The sequence below is a fragment of the Mauremys reevesii genome, linkage group 25, assembly GCF_016161935.1.
Source record: "Mauremys reevesii isolate NIE-2019 linkage group 25, ASM1616193v1, whole genome shotgun sequence".
Lineage (NCBI taxonomy): Eukaryota > Metazoa > Chordata > Testudines > Geoemydidae > Mauremys > Mauremys reevesii.
This window is the reverse complement of record NC_052647.1, coordinates 10,460,526-10,482,948: the sequence shown is the minus strand read 5'-3', so window position 1 is coordinate 10,482,948 and position 22,423 is coordinate 10,460,526. Positions and strand designations below refer to the sequence as shown.

At 53.2% G+C, this 22,423-nt stretch overlaps 1 protein-coding gene and 1 long non-coding RNA gene across 2 annotated transcripts; both read left to right on the top strand.

The window, feature by feature from the left end:
- Positions 1-9: 9 nt before the first annotated feature.
- On the top strand, positions 10-6,240 carry LOC120391035. The gene is made up of 4 exons (XR_005591212.1): positions 10-1,135; positions 1,964-2,083; positions 4,627-4,804; positions 5,713-6,240. It is a non-coding gene; the product is annotated as an uncharacterized LOC120391035 (long non-coding RNA).
- Positions 6,241-12,227: 5,987 nt separating this feature from the next.
- Positions 12,228-21,944, top strand: CALR (calreticulin). The gene is made up of 9 exons (XM_039514263.1): positions 12,228-12,413; positions 15,641-15,742; positions 16,328-16,531; positions 17,278-17,372; positions 17,474-17,683; positions 17,910-18,023; positions 18,760-18,903; positions 19,395-19,487; positions 20,328-21,944. The coding sequence occupies exons 1-9, from the start codon at positions 12,326-12,328 to the stop codon at positions 20,526-20,528; spliced, it is 1,251 nt and encodes a 416-aa protein (XP_039370197.1). The 5' UTR covers positions 12,228-12,325; the 3' UTR covers positions 20,529-21,944.
- The last annotated feature ends 479 nt before the right edge of the window (positions 21,945-22,423 follow it).

The following is a 22,423-nucleotide window of genomic DNA, read 5'->3' as shown; positions in this document are numbered from 1 at the left end:
GACAGGGCAGGCTTGCGCAGGTGGGTACATTCAGGGGGTCACTGGGGCCTCCAGAGACACGGCCCGATGACACGGCCTGAGGACGATGTCATGAGGGGCTTGGTTACCACAGCAACAGGCCCATCCCTCCCACCGAGTGTCCGTGACATCAGGTGAGTGCATGATGAGGCGTTTCGTTACCATGGTGATGGGCCCATCCTACCCACCTGGGCAGCTGTGACATGGTGTGAGGATGGCATGAGGTGCCTGGTTACCATGACAACATGTATATCACACTTTCTGAGGCGCCAGGCCATGCTGTGAGGACGCACTCCATTGCCATGGCGATGGGCCCAAGTTACACGCCAAGGCACCTGGTTACCATGGCGATGGGCACAGGCTAGTCACCTTGGTTGTTGCCCGAGGATTTTACAGCACAGCTGCCATGGGTGGATGTTATCGTGTATCTGGGCTGAGACTCCTCTCCTTTCTGCTGTGCAACTCGGCCTGGTGCTCTCCACCCCAGAGGTGGCTGCATTCCAGCAGCACTGTGTGTGCACCAAGCGTGCAAAACATCCGCTGCTACTGAAACAGGAGGGCTGCTTATTCGCACGTGCCAACATGGGGAGTGTAGTGTTGTGAACTCCAAGCATCCAGAAATCACAAGTCAGGACTTGAAAATCATGAGATTGGCTTCAAATCATCTTTTAAAAAAATAAGTACATTTTGGGTTCTTTGCCTTCTCATGTCTGAGCCTTTCGGCCGCACTCAGGTTGGATTTTCAAGCTTCTCTCCACAACTACACGGTCAAGAAACTCTCTTTCAACAAAAGCTGCAGTTCTCCTGTAATCCCATGACTCTGGGAGCTGGTGCTTTAAGACAAACCCCAAATATCATGAGAATTGTGATAAAATCACCTAAAACGGCAACCCAGACACAACAATGAACAGCAGTTCCTATCTATAGGCAGCCCTAGAAATTGTCAGGACAATGATGGGTGTTGGATCATGATGGAAACAAAATCTGTTTGTTAAATACCAGGCAGGGGGTGTGCTAGACCCTCCCCCCTCACCGTGACAGATGGAAACCACAGCTGGGCAGCGGGCAGCAATGCAATGTAGGCTCCATGGAAGTTTAATCCACCTGGGGCCTCCTGGTAGGTGTAATTACAACTTCCTGCTGGCTAAACACAGCTTGTTTGCTTATGGGTGAAGCTGGCTAATGAGTTCCAGCAATAGAAAGCGAATCCAGGTGCAACCCAGCCATTGGCAGGGCAAGATTCACTGCCCCCTACCGAGGTGCCCCTGCCCTATCCCAGAGGGAAGAGAGCTCACTCACTCGCTCGCCACTGCCAACACTGCTAAACCGGGAGTCTGTTTGTGCTAAATAGGCTGCCTTTTTGGGTGTTGCGGGCACCTGTCCCACTAGCAATTTGGCTGAGCCCCAGCAAACTCGTATCACATGGTGGGGGCACCAGAAGAAAACAGGCTCTGATTGCTACTGGGCTGGATCTGTGACAGGCTCTGAATCCCTTTCCCCTAAGCCTGGGGTTCTCTAGCTGGGGGTCATGACAGGTGCTGTGGAGATGCTGTGACCACCTTGCTCTTCCCATAGTGAGCATGAGGGGTGTGTGGGAATGGTCCCATTATGGGAAAGGTTGGGAATACCTCCCCTAAACCATACAGACCCCTAAAAAAACCCTCCAGTCATGTCACGGAGCTCTTGATATCTCAATGGAGACATATCTACAGTGCTGCTAGAGATGAAACCAAACGGTGTGTTCTCTCTGGGATCCCTTGGGGGCTGACAGCGGCGACTGCCCCTAAACCCTGCAGTGAGGCGTGTGGGGGAAGTCTCCCCAAAGGAAAGGTGGAAGGAGCCCCATCACTCAGAGGACACTTAAAGCTAGGAACAGGCTAGAATGTCCTGCAAGGGGACAGGAATCTGGGTGCAGGAATTAATGAGCCTTTCCATCCCTCGTTAGTGGAGCAGCTGACCCCAGCAGAGGACTCTGGATCTCAAGAGCTCATCGCATGACATCCAAACTCATTTGAGATGCCGGCTGCTTATTCTGCCTCCTTCCTAAACACTTCCCCCTGGATTTGTGAGTTGGGTGCTGTCATAAACATACAGTTAAGGGTAGCATAAAATCCCTCTTTACCCTGTAAAGGGTTAATTCCTCTTTTACCTGTAACGGGTTAAGAAGCTCAGATAACCTGGGGGCACCTGACCAAAAGGACCAATAAGGGGAGAAGATACTTTCAAATATGTGGGGGAAAGTGTTTTTGTCTGTGTCTCTGGGAGCCAGCCAAGAAAGCAGGCAGGGAAATTCCATCTTCTTAAGTATGTCTGGACTAAGCATCTAGTCTTGCAGAAATAGTAAGTAATAGCAGAAAAGAAATGCATTAGATACTTTTTGTTTTAGCTTGTGAATTTTCCCTGTGCTAAGAGGGAGGTTTATCCCTGTTTTTGTAACTTTAAGGTTTTGCCTAGAGGGGAAATCCTCTGTGTTCTTGAGTCTTTTGTTATTCTGTAAAGCACTTACCATCCTGATTTTACAGAGGTGATTCTTTTACCTTTTCTTTAAAGTTCTTCTCTTAAGACCCTGATTGATTGTTCATTGTTCTTAAGATCCCAGGGTTTGAGTCTGTGTTCACCTGTAGCAATTGGTGAGGATATTCTTCTCAAGCCTCCCCAGGAAGGGGGTGTAGGGGTTTGGGGGGATATTTGGGGATGGTGGGGCTCCAGGTGGCCCTCCCTAAATGTTTGTTGAAATCACTTGGTGGTGGCAGCGATGCTGAGGCTAGAAAGGAATTTGTGCCTTGGGGAAGTTTTTAACCTAAGCTGGTAAAAATAAGCTTAGGGGGTCTTTCATGCGGGTCCCCACATCTGTACCCCAGAGTTCAGAGTGGGGAAGGAACCCTGACAGGTGTGAGATGCTAAGGGCTCTCATTGCCTGATCCCTAATCACTCCACGGAGACAAAGCCATCAGCCCCCAGGTGGGCCTGGGAAGTCAACTGCGATTGACAGTTGGTCTGTGATGTTCTGTTCTGCAGGGTCCTGGGGGGTCGCTGTGGAGGAGCGAGTGGGCAGGTCCCATGGCTCAGCTCCGCCCCCTTCCAGCTGCTAAAAGCTTTCAAGGAGACTCTCAGGAGCAGCCTCCCCCCAGTTCTGAATGAATGGAAGAGACTAAAGAGCGCCCCCCCCCTCCGGCATATTTGAGAAAGGAGGCCCTGCCCCCTGGTGGTCAGCACTGATGCTGCGGTGTTGTCCCAAGAGTCAGGGCATTAATGGGCACCCTGGTAATTAGGTCCCACCTGCCAAGGAGTCCCCATCCCACACACTTGCAGTTTCATTTGGCTCCAGGAGCTGCCCTCTGGTATTTCCAGATTCTCTGGTAACCAGATTTAAAACGGGAGTGCGAGCTCTCTCCGAGGAGGGGAGGCTACAGGTTAGAGCAGGGATCCTGGGTTCTGTCCCCGGCACCGGGGGGAGAGTGGGCCCTAATGGATTAGAGAAGGATGGAACGGGGAGCCAGGACTCCCGGGTTCAATCCATGGCTCTGGGAAGGGAACGGTGTATAGAGGGTTAGAGCAGGGGTACTGGGACCCAGGACTCCTGGGTTCTATTCCCAGGTTTGGGAGAGGAGTGGGGTCTAGTGGTTAGAGCAGGGGTGCTGGGAGTGATAGGAACAGGGACTCCTGGGTTTTGTTCCAAACTCTGTGAGCCGAAGGGTGGTGCAATAGTTAGGTTCTAGTGGGATTTGGGAGGCCTGGGTTCAAATCTCTGCTCTCTCCCAGGCTTGGGTGGGCACGTCTCTCTGGCCCACATCCCTGAAGGTGGCTGGGCTCCTAACTTCCACTGAAATCGGTCTCATGATCCCCTGCCCTTCCCCTCCCCTCATTCCACTGATTTTGGGGGCAGTTAGGAGACTAAACGCCTTTGAGGATTAAAGGGGGACAATGGGCTAATTACAGCCGGGGAGGTGCTTTTGTTTGGGTTGCCACCAGGGTGTGGGGCTGGGGCAGGTGGGCTGGATTCACTCAGCGCAGCTCTAGCGGGAGGGGAGGGCTGGACAGTGACACCTGCTGGCTGCTGGGAAAGCTGCTTTGAGCCTTAGGTGGCAAAGCAGGACCAGCTGCTGGCGGATGTTCCGTTCTCCTGGAGCTACATACAATGTACAGGTCAGCGGGTGAACCAGTAGCCCTCTCCCAGGGCTGGGACCAGAGCCAGGAGTCCTCCGTTCCAAACTCCAGCTTATCCCCTCGGCTCCTTTCAGATCTGGGAGTAGAATCTGACTCCTAGTCCCCTCCTAGAGCTGGGAATTGAACCCAGGAGTCCTGATTCCTAGCTTCCCCCACAGCTGGGAATAAAACCGTGTCCCGACTCCCATTTCCCTTCCCTTGCTCTGACTGCTACCCCCCACTCCTTCCTGAGGACTAGAGACCCGGAGTTCATCAGGTGAGCTTCTGCTCAGACCACCAGCCACCCCCCTCCCTGGATACTGTCCCCCTCCCCTCCACCATCATTCCTGTCCTGAGTCCAAACCGAGTTGGAGTCCCAACGGGAACACCTTACTCTGCCTGTAGAACAGGCTGTTCAGGGCATGTGATCTGTCCCCCTCTCTCTCTTTCCGCCTTCACCAGGATATTGGCTTGTACAGTCTGACTCTCACATGTGCCACATTCCCGGAGGCTCAGAGGGAGGAGAAAGACGAGGAAGGTTTGAGGAGCAGCAAAAGCGATAAGCGAAAGGCCACACCCTCTTTACAATCCAGCCTCCAACTGCTGTCCCAGGAAGTAAAACTGGCCCGTCTGGCTACAGGTAGTAGGGTCCAGGAGTTAGAGCAGGTTTGCAGGGGATTGGGAAGCAGGATTCCTGGGTTCTAGTCTCAGCTCTGGGAGGGGAGACGGGTCCCATAAGGCACCTGTACACTGATATAAGTGCATTCACAGCAGGGGTTGAACGTCTCTGAACAAAGTCACAGTTCTAGCAATAATTATACTGCACAAAAACGCTGCGCAGAGCACAGCCTGAGGTGCCTTGGTCAGAATTGTTAAGTCACAATTGGGGAGACCGTGGGAGTCTGGGGCCAGGACCAGAGCCCACGTTTTAAAACGGATGTTGAAAAGTCAAAGAGCCACAAAAAGGACCCCCGCCCCCAGGCTGGAGGAAACGCCTGACTGTGAGGCTGAAAGAGCTGGAGCTGTTGAGTTTAGCAAAAAGCTAGCGAGGTGATGAGGTGGCTGTTTCAGCGCCATCACGGGGGGAAAATCCTGGCTCTTTATTCCAGCAGAGACAGGCAGAACAAACAACAATGGCTGGAAGCTGAACCCAAATGAGAAATGAGGCACCGATGTTTAAATCAGGCTGCTTGCCCATGGGACAGAATCAGCAGAACTCGATGGCTCCCTGTCCACACAGGTGGCCTGTTCTGGACGTGGCTTTAGGCAAACACGAGTCACTGGGCTCAGCGCAGGATAACTGCGCTATTGGGTCAGACTCGGAGTGGTCTCTTCTGCCCTTAATCTCTATGGATAAAGTTATGGGCAGAGTTAAGGTTGTTTGGGTGCCTTAACTGTGGGTTTCCAGCCTTAATATGCTTGGATGTCACTGTGAAAGTCCTGGTGTACAATATCCCTGTCCTGGTTTTACCCTTCAGTTACTGATCTGGACTCTCAATCTTAATCCCATCTTAATGTAGGTTTCTTTGCCTTGGTACACGTATATAGGGACCGTGTCACATGCCAGAGCCCCCTCTGGAGTGGAACACCTCAGCTGGTCAGCGTCCCGCAACGGCGGTCCTCCGAAGAATCCCCCAAGCACTCTGATACCAGAGTGATGGGAACGGTATAAAAACCGAGTGGATGAAGAGGAGATTACCGCCACTGGGAGAGCTGATAGGGAAGCGTGGGGGGTGACCTCCCTGTGGTGGGGTGACACCTCCTGGGGGTACCGAGGGTTGCAAGGCCCCTTGCTACCACCTGCCGTTAACATGAGGAAGCCTGGTCTGTGCCTGTCAGGTATGGAATAAGATCCCTTCCCCCAAGAGGCCCCCTCTTCAGAGACTCATCTTGGGGTTCTTCTGTCTTTGCAAATCCTCCAGCCCGCCCCTGGCCCAGACAGCGAAGAGAGCTTGCGTCCGTTGTTTGATATGCTGACTGAGTTAGCCCTGGGACATGCAATCCACATATACCCAGACAGAAAAGGAGACGTATCTGTTCCCCCCTGCATGGGGACCTGCTTTACCTCACAGACCTTAAGACCACAATGTTGAGAATAGAGACATAGCTCCTTAAATATCATCTGTACGTACATTTTGCCTTCGTCATGCCGTGCCGTGCATTGCTGGCTGTGGGTAGAGACCTCACATGCCACCCTCTGGCGCGCTATAATCTAGATATCAGACCCACAGGATCCCTGTAACCCTATGCATGCCTGTGCCCTCTGCCAGCTGGTACCAAGGGGTCACAAGCCCTCCCCTCCCCCGGCCCCCCCCAGCAGCCTTTTGGTGTATGTGCGGCACCTTTTCAAGCGTATTATGTGATTGACAAAGGGAAGAATGTCAAGTCGCAACACCCGGAATGGGCAACCGGGCCCAGCCCCACGGGACAGGAGCCACCACGGCTAGGAGGGTGCTGGGTGGACTTGGCTTTCCTGCCCATTGCCAATGACCCATCGCCCTGCCTGGTGCAAAGCCTGCCTCTGCCCCAGGCAGGACACTGGCATTGCCACCTCCGTTCCTGTGAAAAGGGTCGGGGGGTTTTAACAGCCACAAACTGGCAAGACCTGAGACCCCTCCTGTGATGCGGCATCCGAAGGAGCCGGGGGCTCAGCCCTGTCTCAGGCGAGATGAGCGCTGCTGCCTGCTGAGCCCCCAAAAGCCCCTTGCAGAAGCGACCTGGGATTTGGCCTGGCAATCGCCCAGCCAGCCTAGCTCCCGGCCTCTGAACTGAGATCAGCAGCGCTGCGTCTGCATGGGCAGTCCCGTGGGGAAGTTAAGGTCCCCTGCTGCTTATCTCCGATTCTCTCCTGCGAGGTGCTGTGGGTAAGGGGAGAGCGCAGGCCTAACGAGAAACTCAGTCAGTCCAACCACCTGACTGGCCCAGCCTTCCAGGTGCTCCAGCTACTTCCCTCTTTCTTCTCCTCCCTTTCTTATCTCTCTGGCACACCCTGCCTCTTCCCTCTGCCATCTTTCTTTGGCATCAGTGCCAGCTAAGCCGTTTGGATTGCAACATAAAATCCGTTTGTGTGGCAGCCCCAACTCACAGGCCCAGGAGCTTGTGTAACTGACATCTTATGGCACAACAGACCCCAAGGGTGAGTGAGGTTGGACAGCCTGTCTGTTATGTAAATGATGCCAGCCAGAGGATGGTAAGAGAGCAAGGACATCTGCGTTCATAGGTGCCCAGGGTGATGGGCACTAGGGAAAATCCATAGATAGATGAGTGTGCATGGAGGGGGTACATATGGGGATGTATGGAGGGATGCATGTGTATAGGATGGGTGGATGGAGGGATGAGGATGGGGGGAGGGGTGCATATGGGAACAGGGGTGACTAGTGGGGTGTGTACAGGTTTTGATGGATGGGAGGTTTGAGTATGGGGCTGGAAGGGGAGAGGGGTGCATATGGATTGATGGAGGGATGGATAAATAGTGGGGTCTGTGGGTTTGGATGGACGGGGTGTATGGGATAAGTGGATGGATAGAGGGGTGTAGATGGATGGATAATGGGTCATCCACTTATCCCATACACCCCCGTCCATGCAAACCCACACACCCCACTATTTATCCATCCCTCCATCAATCCATATGCACCCCTCTGTCCTTCCAGCCCCATACTGGATAGTGGGGTGTGTGGATGGATGGATAGAGGGGTGTAGATGGATGGATAATGGGGTGTGTAGGGGGATAGAAGGGGGTGTGAGGATGGAAGGGTGTATGTGGGGATGGATGGGTAGTGGGTGTGTGTTAAGGGATGGATGGATAGAGCATGTGTATGGGGATAGAGAGGGTTTTAATAGAGTAAATACCTCAGAATTACCTAATTGTGGGGTGATGAACTGGCCTGGGGTACAGGCCCCTCCTCACTGGCAGTCTGGGCACAGGTTGGCCAGCCAGGTGCCCCGGTATTTGCTGGGTATGGATAACATCCCAGAACAGTTTCCGTTTGGGTTGTGGTTTTTTTTTTTCTCAGACATTTTGAACAGTGTTGTTCTCAGCTGTTAAACTGATAGACAGCCCCACCCATGAGGTGGCTGCATCTTTGTGCTGGCTGAGGGATGCCTGTATAAACAGCCCCTGCACGTCCCCCCTCCTCCTCCCATCCAGAGACAGCTGCATTTCAGCATTGGGTGAGGGATCCCTGGATAAACAGCTGCAGTGCCCCACCCCAGAAGGCGCTGCATATTAGTGGTGGGTGAGGGAGCCTGGAATAAACACTTACTCACTGCTAGGGTGGCTGCATTTCAGTGAGCTCTGTCCGCACAGCTTGCAAAGCCTTTGCGATTCTGTAGGCTGAAAGAGACTGTAGAAATGGGGCAGCATCGTTATTAGAACGACTAGCTCCAACGTTGGTATTTTTAGCTCAGTGACCATGCACAGAGCACAGGCACTGGACATTTCTCTTGTTTCGGCTTCTTTGCCAGGCTGTTTAAAAAGGCGAAGAGACAGTCAGGGAAGCTAGATCCCTGACGGGCACTGGAGAGAACGCTTTTCATAGATTCCAAGGGCGGATGGGACCACTGTGATCACCTAGGCAGACCTTCTGTATATCACAGGCCAGAGATCGTCCTCTAAATAGTTCCTAGGGCAGATCTCTTAGAAAACAAGATCCAATCTTGATTTACAAATGGCCGGTGATGGAGAATCCACCACAAACCTTGGTAAATCGTTCCAGTGGTTAATTACCCTCAATGGTAAAAATGTATGCCTCATGTCTAATCTGAATTTGTCTAGCTTCAGCTCTCAGCCATTGGATTGTGTTAGACCTTTCTCTGCTAGATTGAAGAGCCCATTATTAAATATTTGTTTCCCATGTAGGTACTTATAGACTGATCAAGTCACCTCTTAACCTCTGTGTTAGGCTAAGTAGATTGAGCTCCTTGAATCGCTCACTATAAGGCAGGTTTTCTAATCCTTTAATCATTCTTGTGGCTTTTTCCTGATCCCTCCCCAATTTATCAGCATCCTTCTTGAATAGGGGACACCGGAACTGGACATAGGATTCCAGCAGCGGTTTCACCAGTGACAAATACAGAGATAAACGAACCTCTCTATTCCTACTCTAGAGATGCGCCCAGTTTACCAACTGACTGAGATCGCTCTGTATTACTGACCTGGCCTCTTCATTATTTACCGCTCACACTTTTTGTGTCATCTGCAAACTTTATCAGAGGTGATTTCATGTTTGTTTTCAAGGTCATTGATAAAAATGTTTAACGGTATAGGAAAAGAACAGGTCTGTGTGGGACTCCACTATAAACATACGTACTTGTTGATGATTCTCCATTTACAGTTAAGTTTCAAGCCAGCTTTTTATCTATTTAATGTCACGTTAATTTTGTATCATTCTCGGTTTTGAATCACAACGTTGTGCAGTACCAAGTCCAGTGCCTTACAGAAGTCGAATATATTACATCATATTATTACCTTTATCAACCAAACTTGTAATCAGGGCCACCCAGATGGGGGGGCAAGTGGGGCAGTTTGCCCTGGGCCCCATAGGGCCCCCACGAGAATATAGTATTGCAACTTTTTTTGATGGAAGGGGCCCCAAAAATTGCTTTGCCCCAGGCCCCCTGAATCCTCTGGGCGGCCCTCTGCTTGTAATCGAATAAAAAAGAATCATTTAGTTTGACAGGGTCTATTTTCCATTAACGCATGTTGATTGGCATTAAGTATATTACCCTCCTTTCATTCTTTACTAATCAAGTCCCATATCAGCCGCTCCATTCTCTTGCCTGGGATTGATGTCAGACTGACAGGAATATAATTACCCAGGTCATCCCGTTGACCCTTTTAAAATGTGGGCACAACATTAGCTTTTTTTCCCCAGTCTCCTGGAACTTCCCCAGTGTTCCAAGTCTTAATGAAAATCAATATCAAAACAATGGTCCAGTGAGCTCTTCAGCCAGCTCTTTTAAAACTCTTGGATGCAAGTTATCTGGACCTGCTGATTTAAAAATGTCTGATGTTAGTAGCTGCTGTTTAACATCCTCAAGAGATACTAGTGGAATGGAAAGAGTGTTATCGTCGTCATATGATGACTACATCGTCTGTTTTTTTCCTCCCTATTACAGAACAGAAATATGTATTGAACACTTCTGCCTTTTCTTAATTATTATTGACAGGTCTACCATTTCCATCTAGTAGTGGACCATTACCATTGATAAGATTCCTTTTGTTCCTAACATGCTTAATAAAACTCCTTCTTCTTGTCCTTAATTCTGCTGGCCATGGATTTCTCCTTGTGCCCCTTGGCTTTTCCTTATCAGTTTTTGACAATCCCTAGCTTCTGACTTGCATTACTATCAATTTCCCCTTTCTTCTATTTGTTATATAATTGTTTTAGCTGCCTTAATTTCCCCTCTACCCTAGTTCAGTTTTTGTAACCGATACAGCCTTCTTCCTCAATTTTTGGGCATCTTGGAAATTGTTTTAGAACGTTTAACAAGTATCACTTGAAATTTTTTGATTAAATTCTTTTTCACAGCTGATTTGGCTCATGATTTTTCAGCTTTGTGAAACTGGCCTTTTTAAAGGTGTGTGTGTGTGTATAACAACGGGTTTGAACTTTATTCTGCTAGCACATTATTAATGTGATCAAACCATGATGACTTATACCTAAGCTGCTATTAATTTTTAGTTCTGTGATCAGTTTCTCTTTATCTGTCAGGATTAAGTCTAAGACAGAATTCCCCTGTGTTGGTTGGAACACTTTCTAAGTTGGGAAATTGTCATCTGTAATATTTAGAAATTCCAAGGATGTTTTTGCACTGGCAGTGTGAGACCTCCAATATAAGACCTTTGCCCCTTGTCAGAATCTATAAGCACTTTACAGACAGTAGCGAATTAAGTGAGAGGTACAGCTATGCACCCTCCACTGCAATGCAGCCCCTGCTGGAGGAGAGCATGCCAGCTAAGCACGCACAGCACTTGGAGGTGAAGAAAAAAATTAACACTAGATGAAATTGCTGGAGGCATTTAGGGAGTCGGAATTAAAAGATCAGACATGCAGTTTGTGCAGGACACCAAGATGAACTTTTCTAACCCTTGATGAGCAAAGAATCAGAACCCCGATTTCTGAGTGGGTACCAGAGTAGCAATCGCAATGACTGGTGTTTCCATGGCTCCCTGCCTAGTCCCTGTGTGAGCACATTATGCTTTAACAATTGCTTTATTGTTAGTGCTGGGAGGCAGCGGCACAACACCAAAGGAACAGCAGCGGGTTCCAATTTGCAGAGGATAAAGAATAATCCTCACAAACCGCTGCCTTTCAGCCGAGGACTCAGAGCATTGGATAATGGTAGGCTGATATCTTCACAGAGGGGGAGGTGGGGGCCTAAGTGAGTTGACCAAAGCCTCAGGAATAGGCAGTGGCAGAGCTGAGTCAAGAACCCAGGAGCTGTGGCTCTCAGCCCCCCTGTGCTGCCCACTGGACCCAGGGCTGTGCCCAAAGACAGGCACAGAGCCAGGATCCCAGCCTGTGGCCCCAGCCTGCTGCACTCAGCAGCTGCTTGTGTCATCAGGTAACATGATGTCACGGTGCCGTATTGTGTCACACCATGTCACAACGCGTGGCATCGGCGTGGCGATGTCACCAGGGCCCCTTCTTCCCCCACTTGGGTTATTTTCTCACCTCCCCCCCGGTGGTTATTATGGGGTGGGGTTGGATGGGATTGCCTCCCCCCGCAGTGACCCGGGGGGGGGGGGACGAGCCTCAGCACAGAAACGATGAGCTGGCCCTTTAAGAGAGGCCGAAAATTCACGTGACCTGACAGGCGGCGGTGATACAGCCCGCGAGGGGAGGGGGCGTCTCCCCCGAACGCGTGGTCGCTCCTGATTGGCCGAGCTCCGCAACCAATCGGAAGCGGCCATCTGGGACGCCAACGTTCGGGGGCGCAGCCTCACTCGTCGGGCAGAGTGCCGGCCAATGGGGCAGCGCGTCGCCAGGGCTCGGGCCAATGGGGCGGCGGCGGGGGCGGGCGCTGGGCCGGGCCGGGTATAAGTACGGCCGCCGTCGGCTCCGCGCCCCGCAGTTAGTGTCCTGTGCGGCGCTGAGTGAGGGGGTCGCGTGACGGGCCAGGCCGGCACCTCCCGGGGACTAGCGCGAGACCCACCGCGATGAGCCCGCTCCTGGCGCTGTGCGGCCTGCTGGGCCTGGCGGCCGCGGGGCCCGCCCAGCACTTCAGGGAGGAGTTCGGGGACGGAGGTGAGGGGGCGGCCCGTCCCGGGGGCTCTGTGAGGGGGCTCCACCTGCAGGAGATCTGGGGGCAGCCTAGCCCTGCAGGAGATGGGGCTGGGGGGTGTGATGGGGGGGGGGGAGCCATGGGAGATGGGGGGGGGGGGGTCTCTGGGCCCCCCCTAGCCCTGCAGGATGGGGAGGAATGAAGGGGAGGTGATGGGGGGTCTCATGGGGTCAGCCTGGCCCTGCAGGAGCTGGGGAGGTGATGGGGGGCGGGGGGGTGGAGCTCTCCATGGGGTCAGGCTAACTGCAGGAGATGTGGGGTGGGGGGGTCTCTGTGGGGTCAGCCTAGCCCTGCAGGAGATATGGGGGAGGAATGAAGGGGAGGTGATGGGGGGGGGGGTCTCTGTGGGGTCAGGCTAGCCCTGGAGGGTGAGTCAGGGGTTACTAGTCTGGGGGGGGGGCGTGCAGTGAAGGGAGGCTCTGAAGGGCAGCTGTGATGGGGGGGCTCCCTAGGGTGAGTGTAGCTCTGTGTGAGGAGGGGTCAGCGTAGATCTGCTGGGGGGTACGTTGGAGTGAAGGACATAAGGCTTTTCTGTAGTGCTCACTGTGCTGTCAGGCTCATGGGTGGGGCTGGGAGCTGGCAGGGAGGATTAAATAGGATTCAGATCTGTGGGGTTACAGAGTTGGGGTCTCCTGGTTTGGTGAACATAGGGTGGTATCTGTAGGGAAGATTAATGGTGCAGTGGCATAAATGGTCCCTGCAGAACCAAAGGGAATTGAAGGGGGGGGGGAATCATCATAAGATCAATTGAGGTGATATAGACCCATGCAATGAGCCCACCTCTCTGAGGAGGCAGGCCATACTCACAGTGGGGCAGAGAATCCTGTTTCACCCGCAAAACATTTAAATCCTTCACCCTAAAATTCTGCTTTGGCTGGTCAGGGTTCTGCAGGATTTGGGATTGTAGGTTGGGAGTACTGAGCTAAGCTGCATCTGTCCCTTATTACAGAGAGTATTTCATTTGCCATGGGCTCTAGATAGCATTAGGATGTCAGTTTAAAGCCTTTTCAAAAGAGTCTGAAAATAATTGAGGGGTGGGGGAAATCTGGCTCCCCTTCCCAAAATCAATACATAGCAGTTCAGATTTAAAAACTCACTTGGTAGCAGTTCAGTAGCTGAAACTGTAAGAGCCTTTGAATATACAGCATGTTACAACACAGCCTGAAACCAGAGGCCTGGTAGCTTGCCATGCTGCTTGAATAAACTCAACCTGGAGAGGGCATCTTTGCCTCCATAGGCAGCAGCCTGACTTCTGTGTTTGAGGGCTTATAGAGGGGAGTTTCCGTCTCTAGAAAGGAGGCAGGGCCTGGGGGCGGGGGCGGGGAATGTGGCTGGAGGCCTCTTTAGTTTCATAATTGCCTCCCTGTGTAGTCTAGACTGAATGGACAGTGGGGAATCGATAATTACTGGGCCCTCTGGGGATGAGTGTCTGTTCTATAATGACTGGGGGTCAAACATTTTGGGGCATATCTAAGCACATGCAGACTGTACAGCCCTATAGGGGTTGTGCACCATGTGCAGGTTTCAAAGCAAAAATCTGCCCTAGTTGATGATAGATGGGTGCAAAGTTAAGGATGTAAGCTAATGGTCCATAGATCATCATAGGGTTACGGTGGACGAAAAGCTGAATATGAGTCAACAGTGTGCCCTTGTTGCCAAGAAGGCTAATGGCATTTTGGGTTGTATAAGTAGGGGCATTTCCAGCAGATCGAGGGATGTGATCATTCCCCTCTACTCAGCACTGGTGAGGCCTCATCTGGAGTACTGTGTCCAGTTTTGGGCCCCACACTACAAGAAGGATGTGGACAAATTGGAGAGAGTCCAGTGGAGGGCAACAAAAATGATTAGGGGGCTGGAGCACATGACTTATGAGGAGAGGCTGAGGGAACTGGGATTGTTTAGCCTGCAAAAGAGACGAATGAGGGGGGATTTGATAGCTGCTTTCAACTACCTGAAAGGGGGTTCTAAAGAGGATGGATCTAGACTGTTCTCAGTGGTAGAAGATGACAGAACAAGGAGTAATGGTCTCAAGTTGCAGAGGGGGAGGTTTAGGTTGGACATTAGGAAAAACTTTTTCACTAGTAGGGTGGTGGTGAACTGGAATGGGTTACCTAGGGAGGTAGTGGAATCTCCTTCCTTACAGGTTTTTAAGGTCAGGCTTGAGAAAGCCCTGGCTGGGATGATTTAGTTGGGTTTGGTCCTGCTTTGAGCAGGGGGTTGGACTAGATATCTCCTGAGGTCCCTTCCAATTCTATGATCTCAGAGCAGAGAGCTCACTGGCCTCAGCTCAGTCCCAGTGTCCAGGTGAGAAACTGTATAGATACAGTGTGCATCTGTGGGTGTGTAAGGCCCGGAGGCTCATGGCCTGCTAAGCTGTTTCTCATGTGCAGCTGTGACAGAACCAATGAGTTCGGAAGCAGGTGTTGTAACTTGTCTGGGAAGCTGGTGACTCCTGCCTGAAGGGCTTAGGTGAATCTCCGGCTCTAAAGGCTGTGACTGGGCCCCTTCAGATAAGGCCTTTGCTTCTGGTCCATGATGCAGCTTGCGGTACTAGGTACTAATACTAAGGGATGAGGCGGCTGCCCCAGCCACTCTAGATGGCTGTCAAGTGGGGGCATGCTGATCAGAGCACTAACAAGCATTCCAAGCTGCCATTGCAGGATTGACTGTTAAACAGCTGCTATATTCCACCCCAGAGGCGGCTGCATTTCAGCAGCAGGCGACTCAGTCCTTGTGTGGTGTTTGTCCTCTTCATTAAACGCTGGGGCTCATGGGAGACGAGAATGCAAGATCCTGTTCCACACTTAATCCTCTGCCACACACTTACATGGTCAACTTTCACTCTGCCTGCTGGATGAAGCAGGCCCATCATTGCACATGGGGTGGGGGAGTGTGGTCTAGTGGCTGGAACAGAGGCACTAGGGGGCGGGGGCAGTGGCTCAATATGACCTTGGGCAAGCTGCTTCCTTTCCACCTGTCTTCCCTTCCTGCTGAAAATAAGGTTCTTGCCCCATGCTCCATGGGTGACTGGAACACCAGCCAGTGATGGGCTTCGAGAGCTCTTCTCTGGCCTGTGATGTCCTAGCGAGGTGGGGCCTTCCTCACTCAGTGACCAAGAGTGGGCTGGGTCTGCAGCCACATGCCCTCTCCTGAGTGTGTGGTGACAGCAAGGGGTGTCTTTTCCCCACAGATGCCTGGACGAGCCGCTGGGTGGAGTCGAAGCACAAGTCGGACTATGGGAAGTTCAAACTGACGGCGGGCAAGTTCTACGGGGACGCTGAGAAGGATAAAGGTGGGAAATCGTGTTCCTGCTGCATTCTCCTGTGTCCGTGTTCCCCTCCCCGATGCACTAGGGAGATCAGGGCCTTTTCTCTTTGCCAAAGGAGCCAGTGGGCAAGAGGGTTGAGCTACTACCAGCAGGTCTGTAAATACCCTAGTGTCAGATCAGCCCAGTAAATCCTTCCTAGCCCATTCTGGCTGAGGTGGGTTAGTCACCTGGCTTGTGTGCTCTTTGGGGCAGGGCTGCCTCTTTGCTGTGTGCACAGGTCCATGGTCCAGATAACAGTGCACAGCACGACAGCCCCGATGTCTGACCCCTTGGGAAGCTGGCAACCCCCCCCAATGCACCTGTGTAAATGGCTGGGGGGATAATCCCTTGCTGGTTGCCACCTCACGCCCTGAAGCATTAGCTGTGAGGTGACAAGCCCAGGGCTCGGCACAGTGCCGGCATCCAATCTGCCGCTGTGCTGAGCATCCTGCTGGGGAGCTGAGAGCAAACAGGCCTGTTGCCCAGATGTGCTGAGCTGTGAGCTACAGAGGGATCGCGCTGCCCCTCCCTGTTGGGTCTTGACAGTGTGTTTTCCCCTCCCCTTGCCAGGCCTCCAGACGAGCCAGGACGCCCGTTTCTACGCCCTTTCTGCCCGCTTTGACTCCTTCAGCAACAAGGACAAGACCTTGGTGGTGCAGTTCACGGTGAAACACGAGCAGAACATTGACTGCGGGGGTGGTTACGTGAAGCTCTTCCCCTCAGGCCTGAGCCAGGAGGACATGCACGGGGACTCGGAGTACAACATCATGTTTGGTGAGTGCCTGCGGGGTGGGCTCTGTGGTACAGCCCTGTGGCCACTGCTAGCCATGGACTAGCTGTGTGGGCCCAGATTGTGGTAGGGTCTCATGCGAAGCAGGGTGGGGTTTGCACAGTGTCTGGAGGGGAGCTCTCCAAACCCCCAGGAGTGGGTGGGTGACTTAGCAGGGGATGCTCATTCGCCCAGCATGGCACTAGGGGCTGCTGGGGAACTTGTGTCATGAGTTGTTGGGGCCGTGGCCTGGCTGGTTCTCGCTTGGCTACTCTCCCCGGATTCACCCACAGCTTCAGCTGCCAAAGGGGTTCTTTGCTTCCTGGCCTAAGCGGTCATGGGCTGTTGCTCTGCTCCACCCTAGAGGTGGATGAAGGGACTTGAGGATTGCGCCTGAAATTCAAATTCTGTCTCTGGGATCTAGTGTCCTGACAGCCCTGGAGACCAGCCTGCCCTAGGGTCGCATGAGCAACAGAAGGGCAACCTCTGTGTTCCCCCAACACTGCCCCCTGTCATTTCCTGTGGGTGACCAGCAGGGGGAAGAGTCCAGTCTGAGCCCCATTCAGCCCATGTTCTCTCTGCTGAGCCTGCCAACCAGGCCAGTGCACACCCCAGTGTGGGGATGTACTTGTGGTGAGCTAGTTGCTGGTCCTTCTGGGGGCTGAATTTGCCAGCTCTCCACGCTGGAACAAGGTGACTTTCAGATGCAGGCTGGGTTTCTCCTCTGAACTGTGGCTTGTTTCCAATCCAGGCCCTGACATCTGTGGCCCAGGGACCAAAAAAGTGCACGTGATCTTCAACTACAAAGGGAAGAACGTCCTGATCAACAAAGACATCCGCTGCAAGGTGAGTCTCCTGGCTGCCCCCGCAACATGGGTCTGGAGTGAGATCGCCTTGGCCCTGAGCCGAGAGCCTTCATCTAATCCCCGGCTCCTTCCCTTGCTCAGGACGACGAGTTCACCCACCTCTACACCCTCATTGTGCGGCCTGACAACACCTATGAGGTGAAGATCGACAACAACAAGGTGGAGTCGGGCAGCCTGGAGGAAGACTGGGACTTCCTGCCTCCCAAGAAGATCAAGGACCCTGAGGCCAAGAAACCGGAGGACTGGGATGATAGGGCCAAGATAGACGACCCTGAGGACACTAAGCCAGAGGTGAGTTGGGGGTTGGAGATCTCGGGCTGGGGCAGTGTATGGGGATGGGCAGAGACTGGCACCATAATACCCGTGTGGCCAGGTGCTGGGGGATAGCGGCTGTAGCTCTCGCTGTGTGTGGCTGGCTGGCGTGGACAGGGTAATGGAGGGCAGGATATCCATCAGGGCGAGGAGTTGGTGGAGAATCTCTTCCTGATCTGCCTGGTTCTCCTCCTCTGCCCCTCAGGACTGGGATAAACCAGAGCACATTCCTGACCCTGATGCCAAGAAGCCAGAGGACTGGGATGAGGAGATGGATGGGGAGTGGGAGCCTCCGGTGATCCAGAACCCAGAGTACAAGGTAAGGCTGGCCCACGGGCTGGGTCTGGAGCGGGGGTCAGAATCCCTGATTGTAAACTTGCAGGAATGTCATGGCTTTCTGCCAGTTGAGCCGCAGTCCTGCTGCAGTCAGTGCTGAGTATCTGTGTACCCAGGAGATGAGGCCTGACACTCACCAGTTACTGCCTTGGAGTGACAGTTGCACCCCGTTAAGGTCTCCTGCCCTAGAGAAAGGCATGAACCCCCATAACACCTCTGCAGTGCCAATGAGCATTTCCTGCTTGGTGCCACCTCCAGCCCTCTGCAAGGGGATGGGCTTATGCCCTGGAGGGAGGAGATCAAGGCCCAGGCCCTGGTAACGCCAAACTATTGTGGCAACACTGCGCCAGTCTAATCATCTTCACGCTGAGCTAGTCCTGGGTAAGGAGGGACTCTGGGGCCTTTCAAGGGCGGGCTGGGGAGCAGAGATTGAACAAGCACGTTCCCTGCTTCTCAAGTTGGCATGTGGCTGCTCAGTCACAGATTCCAAGGCCTTAAAGTCTGGGCCTGTGATCCTCAGGGTGGCGTGTGCACTGCGGGAGGCAGCCTGTCCCACTCCTCCAGCCGCAATAGCTTCTGGCAGAGCTGATGTCCCTGCGTCAGGCCCCCATTCCCTGAACTTTCTCCCCCTGTAAGACCAGCTGCTCCCTTGCTGGAGACCAGGTGCAATCCCTCTCCCTACTCGCTGGTTTCTCTCATGCTGTTCTCCTGCTCCCCAGGGGGAGTGGAAACCCCGCCAGATCGACAACCCTGACTACAAGGGGAAGTGGGTGCACCCTGAGATCGACAACCCGGACTACACCCCCGACCCCAGCCTGTACTCCTACGACAGCTTTGGCGTCATCGGCTTGGACCTGTGGCAGGTGCGCTCCTCCCGGCGGGGCTGGCTGGCAGCAGGACCCACCAGGCTCTCAAACAGGAGCATAGACCTTGTGCTGGGGTGGGCGCTTGCCTTTAACTGGGCTCTGCTTCAGACTGAGCCCCCAGAGCCCCAGCTGCATTAAAGTGCTGGGGCATCCAGTCTGATGGGACAGGAGGCCTCGTGCCTGGCTGTGCTGCTGGCAGCGCTGCCCCGTTGGCAGACACCTTAACTCGCCCTCAGGGACTCCTGGCTCCCTTGTGTCTCAGCGCTTCCCAAGCCAAAACAGATGCTTCTCTCTTGCCCCAGTCCTTGAGATTCAGCCTCAGCCCTGGCTGAGCAGCACTGAATTCTCTTCTGGGCAGGACGTGACTTTCAACCTTTGTCTTGCTGGCTGACACCCCCCTCCCCTTCACTTGGGGTGAGATGGGCGACGTCGCCCTGGGGCGCCTGGCTGCTCCCTGCTGCGCACTCACCGGCTCGCTATCCTTTCAGGTGAAATCTGGCACCATCTTCGACAACTTCCTGATCACGGATGACGAGAAGTTTGCAGAGGAGTTTGGCAATGAGACCTGGGGAGCCACCAAGGTAACGACGGCCCCTGGGGAGGGCTCCTGCTCCTCCAGAAGAGATTTCCCCTGCCAGGACAAGTCGTCCTCCCTTTGGGTCAACATGGGTTGGGGGGAGACCACCGCTCTGAGCCAGAGCCCATGGTGCTCTCAGGCAGTGTGGTGACTGCGTCACCCCCTGAGGCCAGAGGAAGGACCCGCAGCTGTTCAAGGGGCTCCACCAGCAATCCTAGTGCAGGGAAAGGCAAGCGGAGTCCAGGGGCTTTGCTGCATCTCTTGTGCTAGAAGGGCGATGGGGCTGTTTCTCTCCAAGGGGGATAGAAACAATCTGATGTGGAGGGGGAGAGGCCGGACAGTCCAATAAATGTTCTGAAACCTAAACCCTCTAATCTAATGGCCGCCCATCCTCTCCGAGTGGAAGGGGGCTATCTCTGTGGGCCTATGGCTGAAGCAGGACTCCTGGCCTCTTCCACTGAGGTGCTGGGCACATCCCAGCCGCTCCTGGCCTGGGTTTCCCTATCTGAAGCGAGGCAAATGTTCTTGCCAAGGCATGAAGGTTTAAGGTGATCTGAAGCTGTTCAGAGCGTTGGGTAGAGTCCAGCCTCCTGGCCTACTTGGTTCCTTGCAGCCTTTTCTCCTTCTTCCAGGTACTTATCTGAGCCCCTGGCCCAACCCAGCCCAATGGCAGTATCCTTCCCCTTGTGCAGATGGGGAAACTGAGGCACGGGCTTGCTAAAGGTTACCCAGGGAGACTGGTAGAGCAGGGAATTAGAACCTGGGGCCCAAGCTAGTGCCCAAACCACTTGCACCATCTTCCCTCTCCCTTTCGGCTAACTCGTGTCATCGTCGATCTCTGCAGGATGCTGAGAAGAAAATGAAGGAGCAGCAGGACGAGGAGCAGAGGAAGAAACAAGAGGAGGAGGACAAGAAGCGGAAAGAGGAGGAAGGGGACGATGAGCCCGAAGGGGACGATAATGAGGAAGAGGAGGAGGAGGAGGATGATGAGCCAGAGAAGGAGGAAGAGGAGGAGACGGAGGGACCGCTGAAGGACGAGCTGTAAAAGGCCGTTCCCACAGCACTGCTCCTCCGCTGAGCCTCACCTTTGGCCCACACCATGGGGCTCGCTTGGTTAAACCCAAATAAGGAGAGGGGGAGGGGATACAGTAATGTCTCTATGAGACTTGAACTTTTTTATTGGTGTTTTTGTTTGTGGTTTGTTTTTTATTTCACATGCCCCCAATGCCATCAATGATCCATTCATGTGAGTCCAGGTGCAGGCCCTGCAGTGTATGAATGTATGCTAAGGTTAACTGTAGAAACGTAACCCTTGGTTCAGACAGGAACCGCAGCAGCAACTGCTTTTAATGGTGGCTGGCTTCTCTATGGCTCCTGTCCCCCAGATGCTCTGCAAAGGGATATATAGGAAGCAGCGAACCACTATCTTGCCTTGCCCTCCTTCCCAGTCACCTGCCCCGTCCCAGCCCTTCTCACATGATTGTCAGGTGGAAGCTGATTCCAACCCCTGCTCCCATGTCAGTGACCTGAGTGGGCAGGATGGTAGGTTGGCTTTTCCTCCATCCTAGCACAGCTTTGGTGAACCAAGGGGTTGAGATCTACTAGACTGCAGTATTATGCCTCATTTTCAGCAGTCTGTTCTGGCAGAGAACTGTCCAGCTGTGGGAAGAGCTCCTGCTTGCTTAAAATGAGTGGATCGATCCATTTCCCACTATGTTGCTGCTGCTGCATTGTTTTTTACAACCGAAGCGGCTGTCTTGGCCTCTGGTTCACTGGCAGCTGGGGCAGAGGCCAGTCCAAGCTCGATCCACAGTTGAACAGAAAGTCAAAGCTGTTAAAAGCACTAAGTGGGATGTGTAACTCTAAGCAATTTCTTTGGACTCTAAAGCAAACATCTGTAGTTCCTTGATCTTCGGTAACATGCCTGACACCTCTCAGGAATCCCCTTGGAAATTGCCTAGAGCTATCGTCAGTAGCATGGGTGGAGAGGAAATGGGGCAGGGGCTAGAATGAAGAGAATGTTGTCTTGGTGGGGGAGGTCACAATGCTGGGGTGGGGGGAGCGTGGTGGGACAGAATGGGGGTTGGTAGGTGGTAAGGGAGCAGAAGACGGAGTCCAAGCTTCCTACTACTCTCTGAAGTGTATTGTGGGTGGGAGTGAAGGGCAGAGGTAGGGGTTCGGAGACTTCTCATGTTCACACTTGAATGTATGAATGATTGAAGAAAATTTCTATTAAATTAAATTTCATGTCTAGCCTGTGGCCTGGTTTCCATGGGGGTCTCTTTTCTTCCTGGGATCTGAGTTGGGTGCAGTCACTTCAGCTGGGGGGAACCAGAGTAGTAGCTAAACCAATCATGTAATATGCTCCAGCAAGGACTTTTAGCTACCCAGCAGGCGTATTGCAGTAGCTGCCCCCTTTGTAAAGAGAGAGCAATGGGCTCAGGTGCAGGCCCCACAGAGATACACCATCCACAGTTCAAGTAGGAGGACACAGCCCCACTCGGGTTTGGCCTATCTGCCCTCTAGGGCTGGAAGGACTAAAGTGAGTGGCCGTGTGGCCCTGCCACGTGCACCAGGTCACACAAGTGCTTGTGGGCAGGCGCTTGATGGCTTTTGAGTCCCCGGGGGCCAGTCACGTGAAACTTGAGCATTGGGAGAAGGGCAATAGGTTGCCACTGAGTCAGGTGCTGTATAAGGAAGGAGCCAGGTTCCCCCCCCCCCGGCCTGCTGTATATTTGTCGGATCAGCAAGGCTTAGCCCACTGAGTCTCGGGTGGTCACAGTAGCCGCAGGGGCCACCAGGCTGCTGAGAAACTTTGCCAAACTTAAACGACTTGAGAGTAATAACCAGGTAGGGTGAGCGGGTGGGGGGGGTAATAGGAGCCTATGTAAGAGAAAGACCCCAAATCGGGGCTGTCCCTGGGGCAGCTGGTCCCCTGTA

Excerpts from the sequence above, each read along its gene's own strand:
- CALR (XM_039514263.1), top strand. The coding sequence starts at position 12,326 with ATGAGCCCGCTCCTGGCGCTGTGCGGCCTGCTGGGCCTGGCGGCCGCG. Across the intron at positions 12,414-15,640 it reads GGAGGAGTTCGGGGACGGAG|ATGCCTGGACGAGCCGCTGG; the intron begins GTGAGGGGGCGG and ends TTTTCCCCACAG. Across the intron at positions 15,743-16,327 it reads GGACGCTGAGAAGGATAAAG|GCCTCCAGACGAGCCAGGAC; the intron begins GTGGGAAATCGT and ends TCCCCTTGCCAG.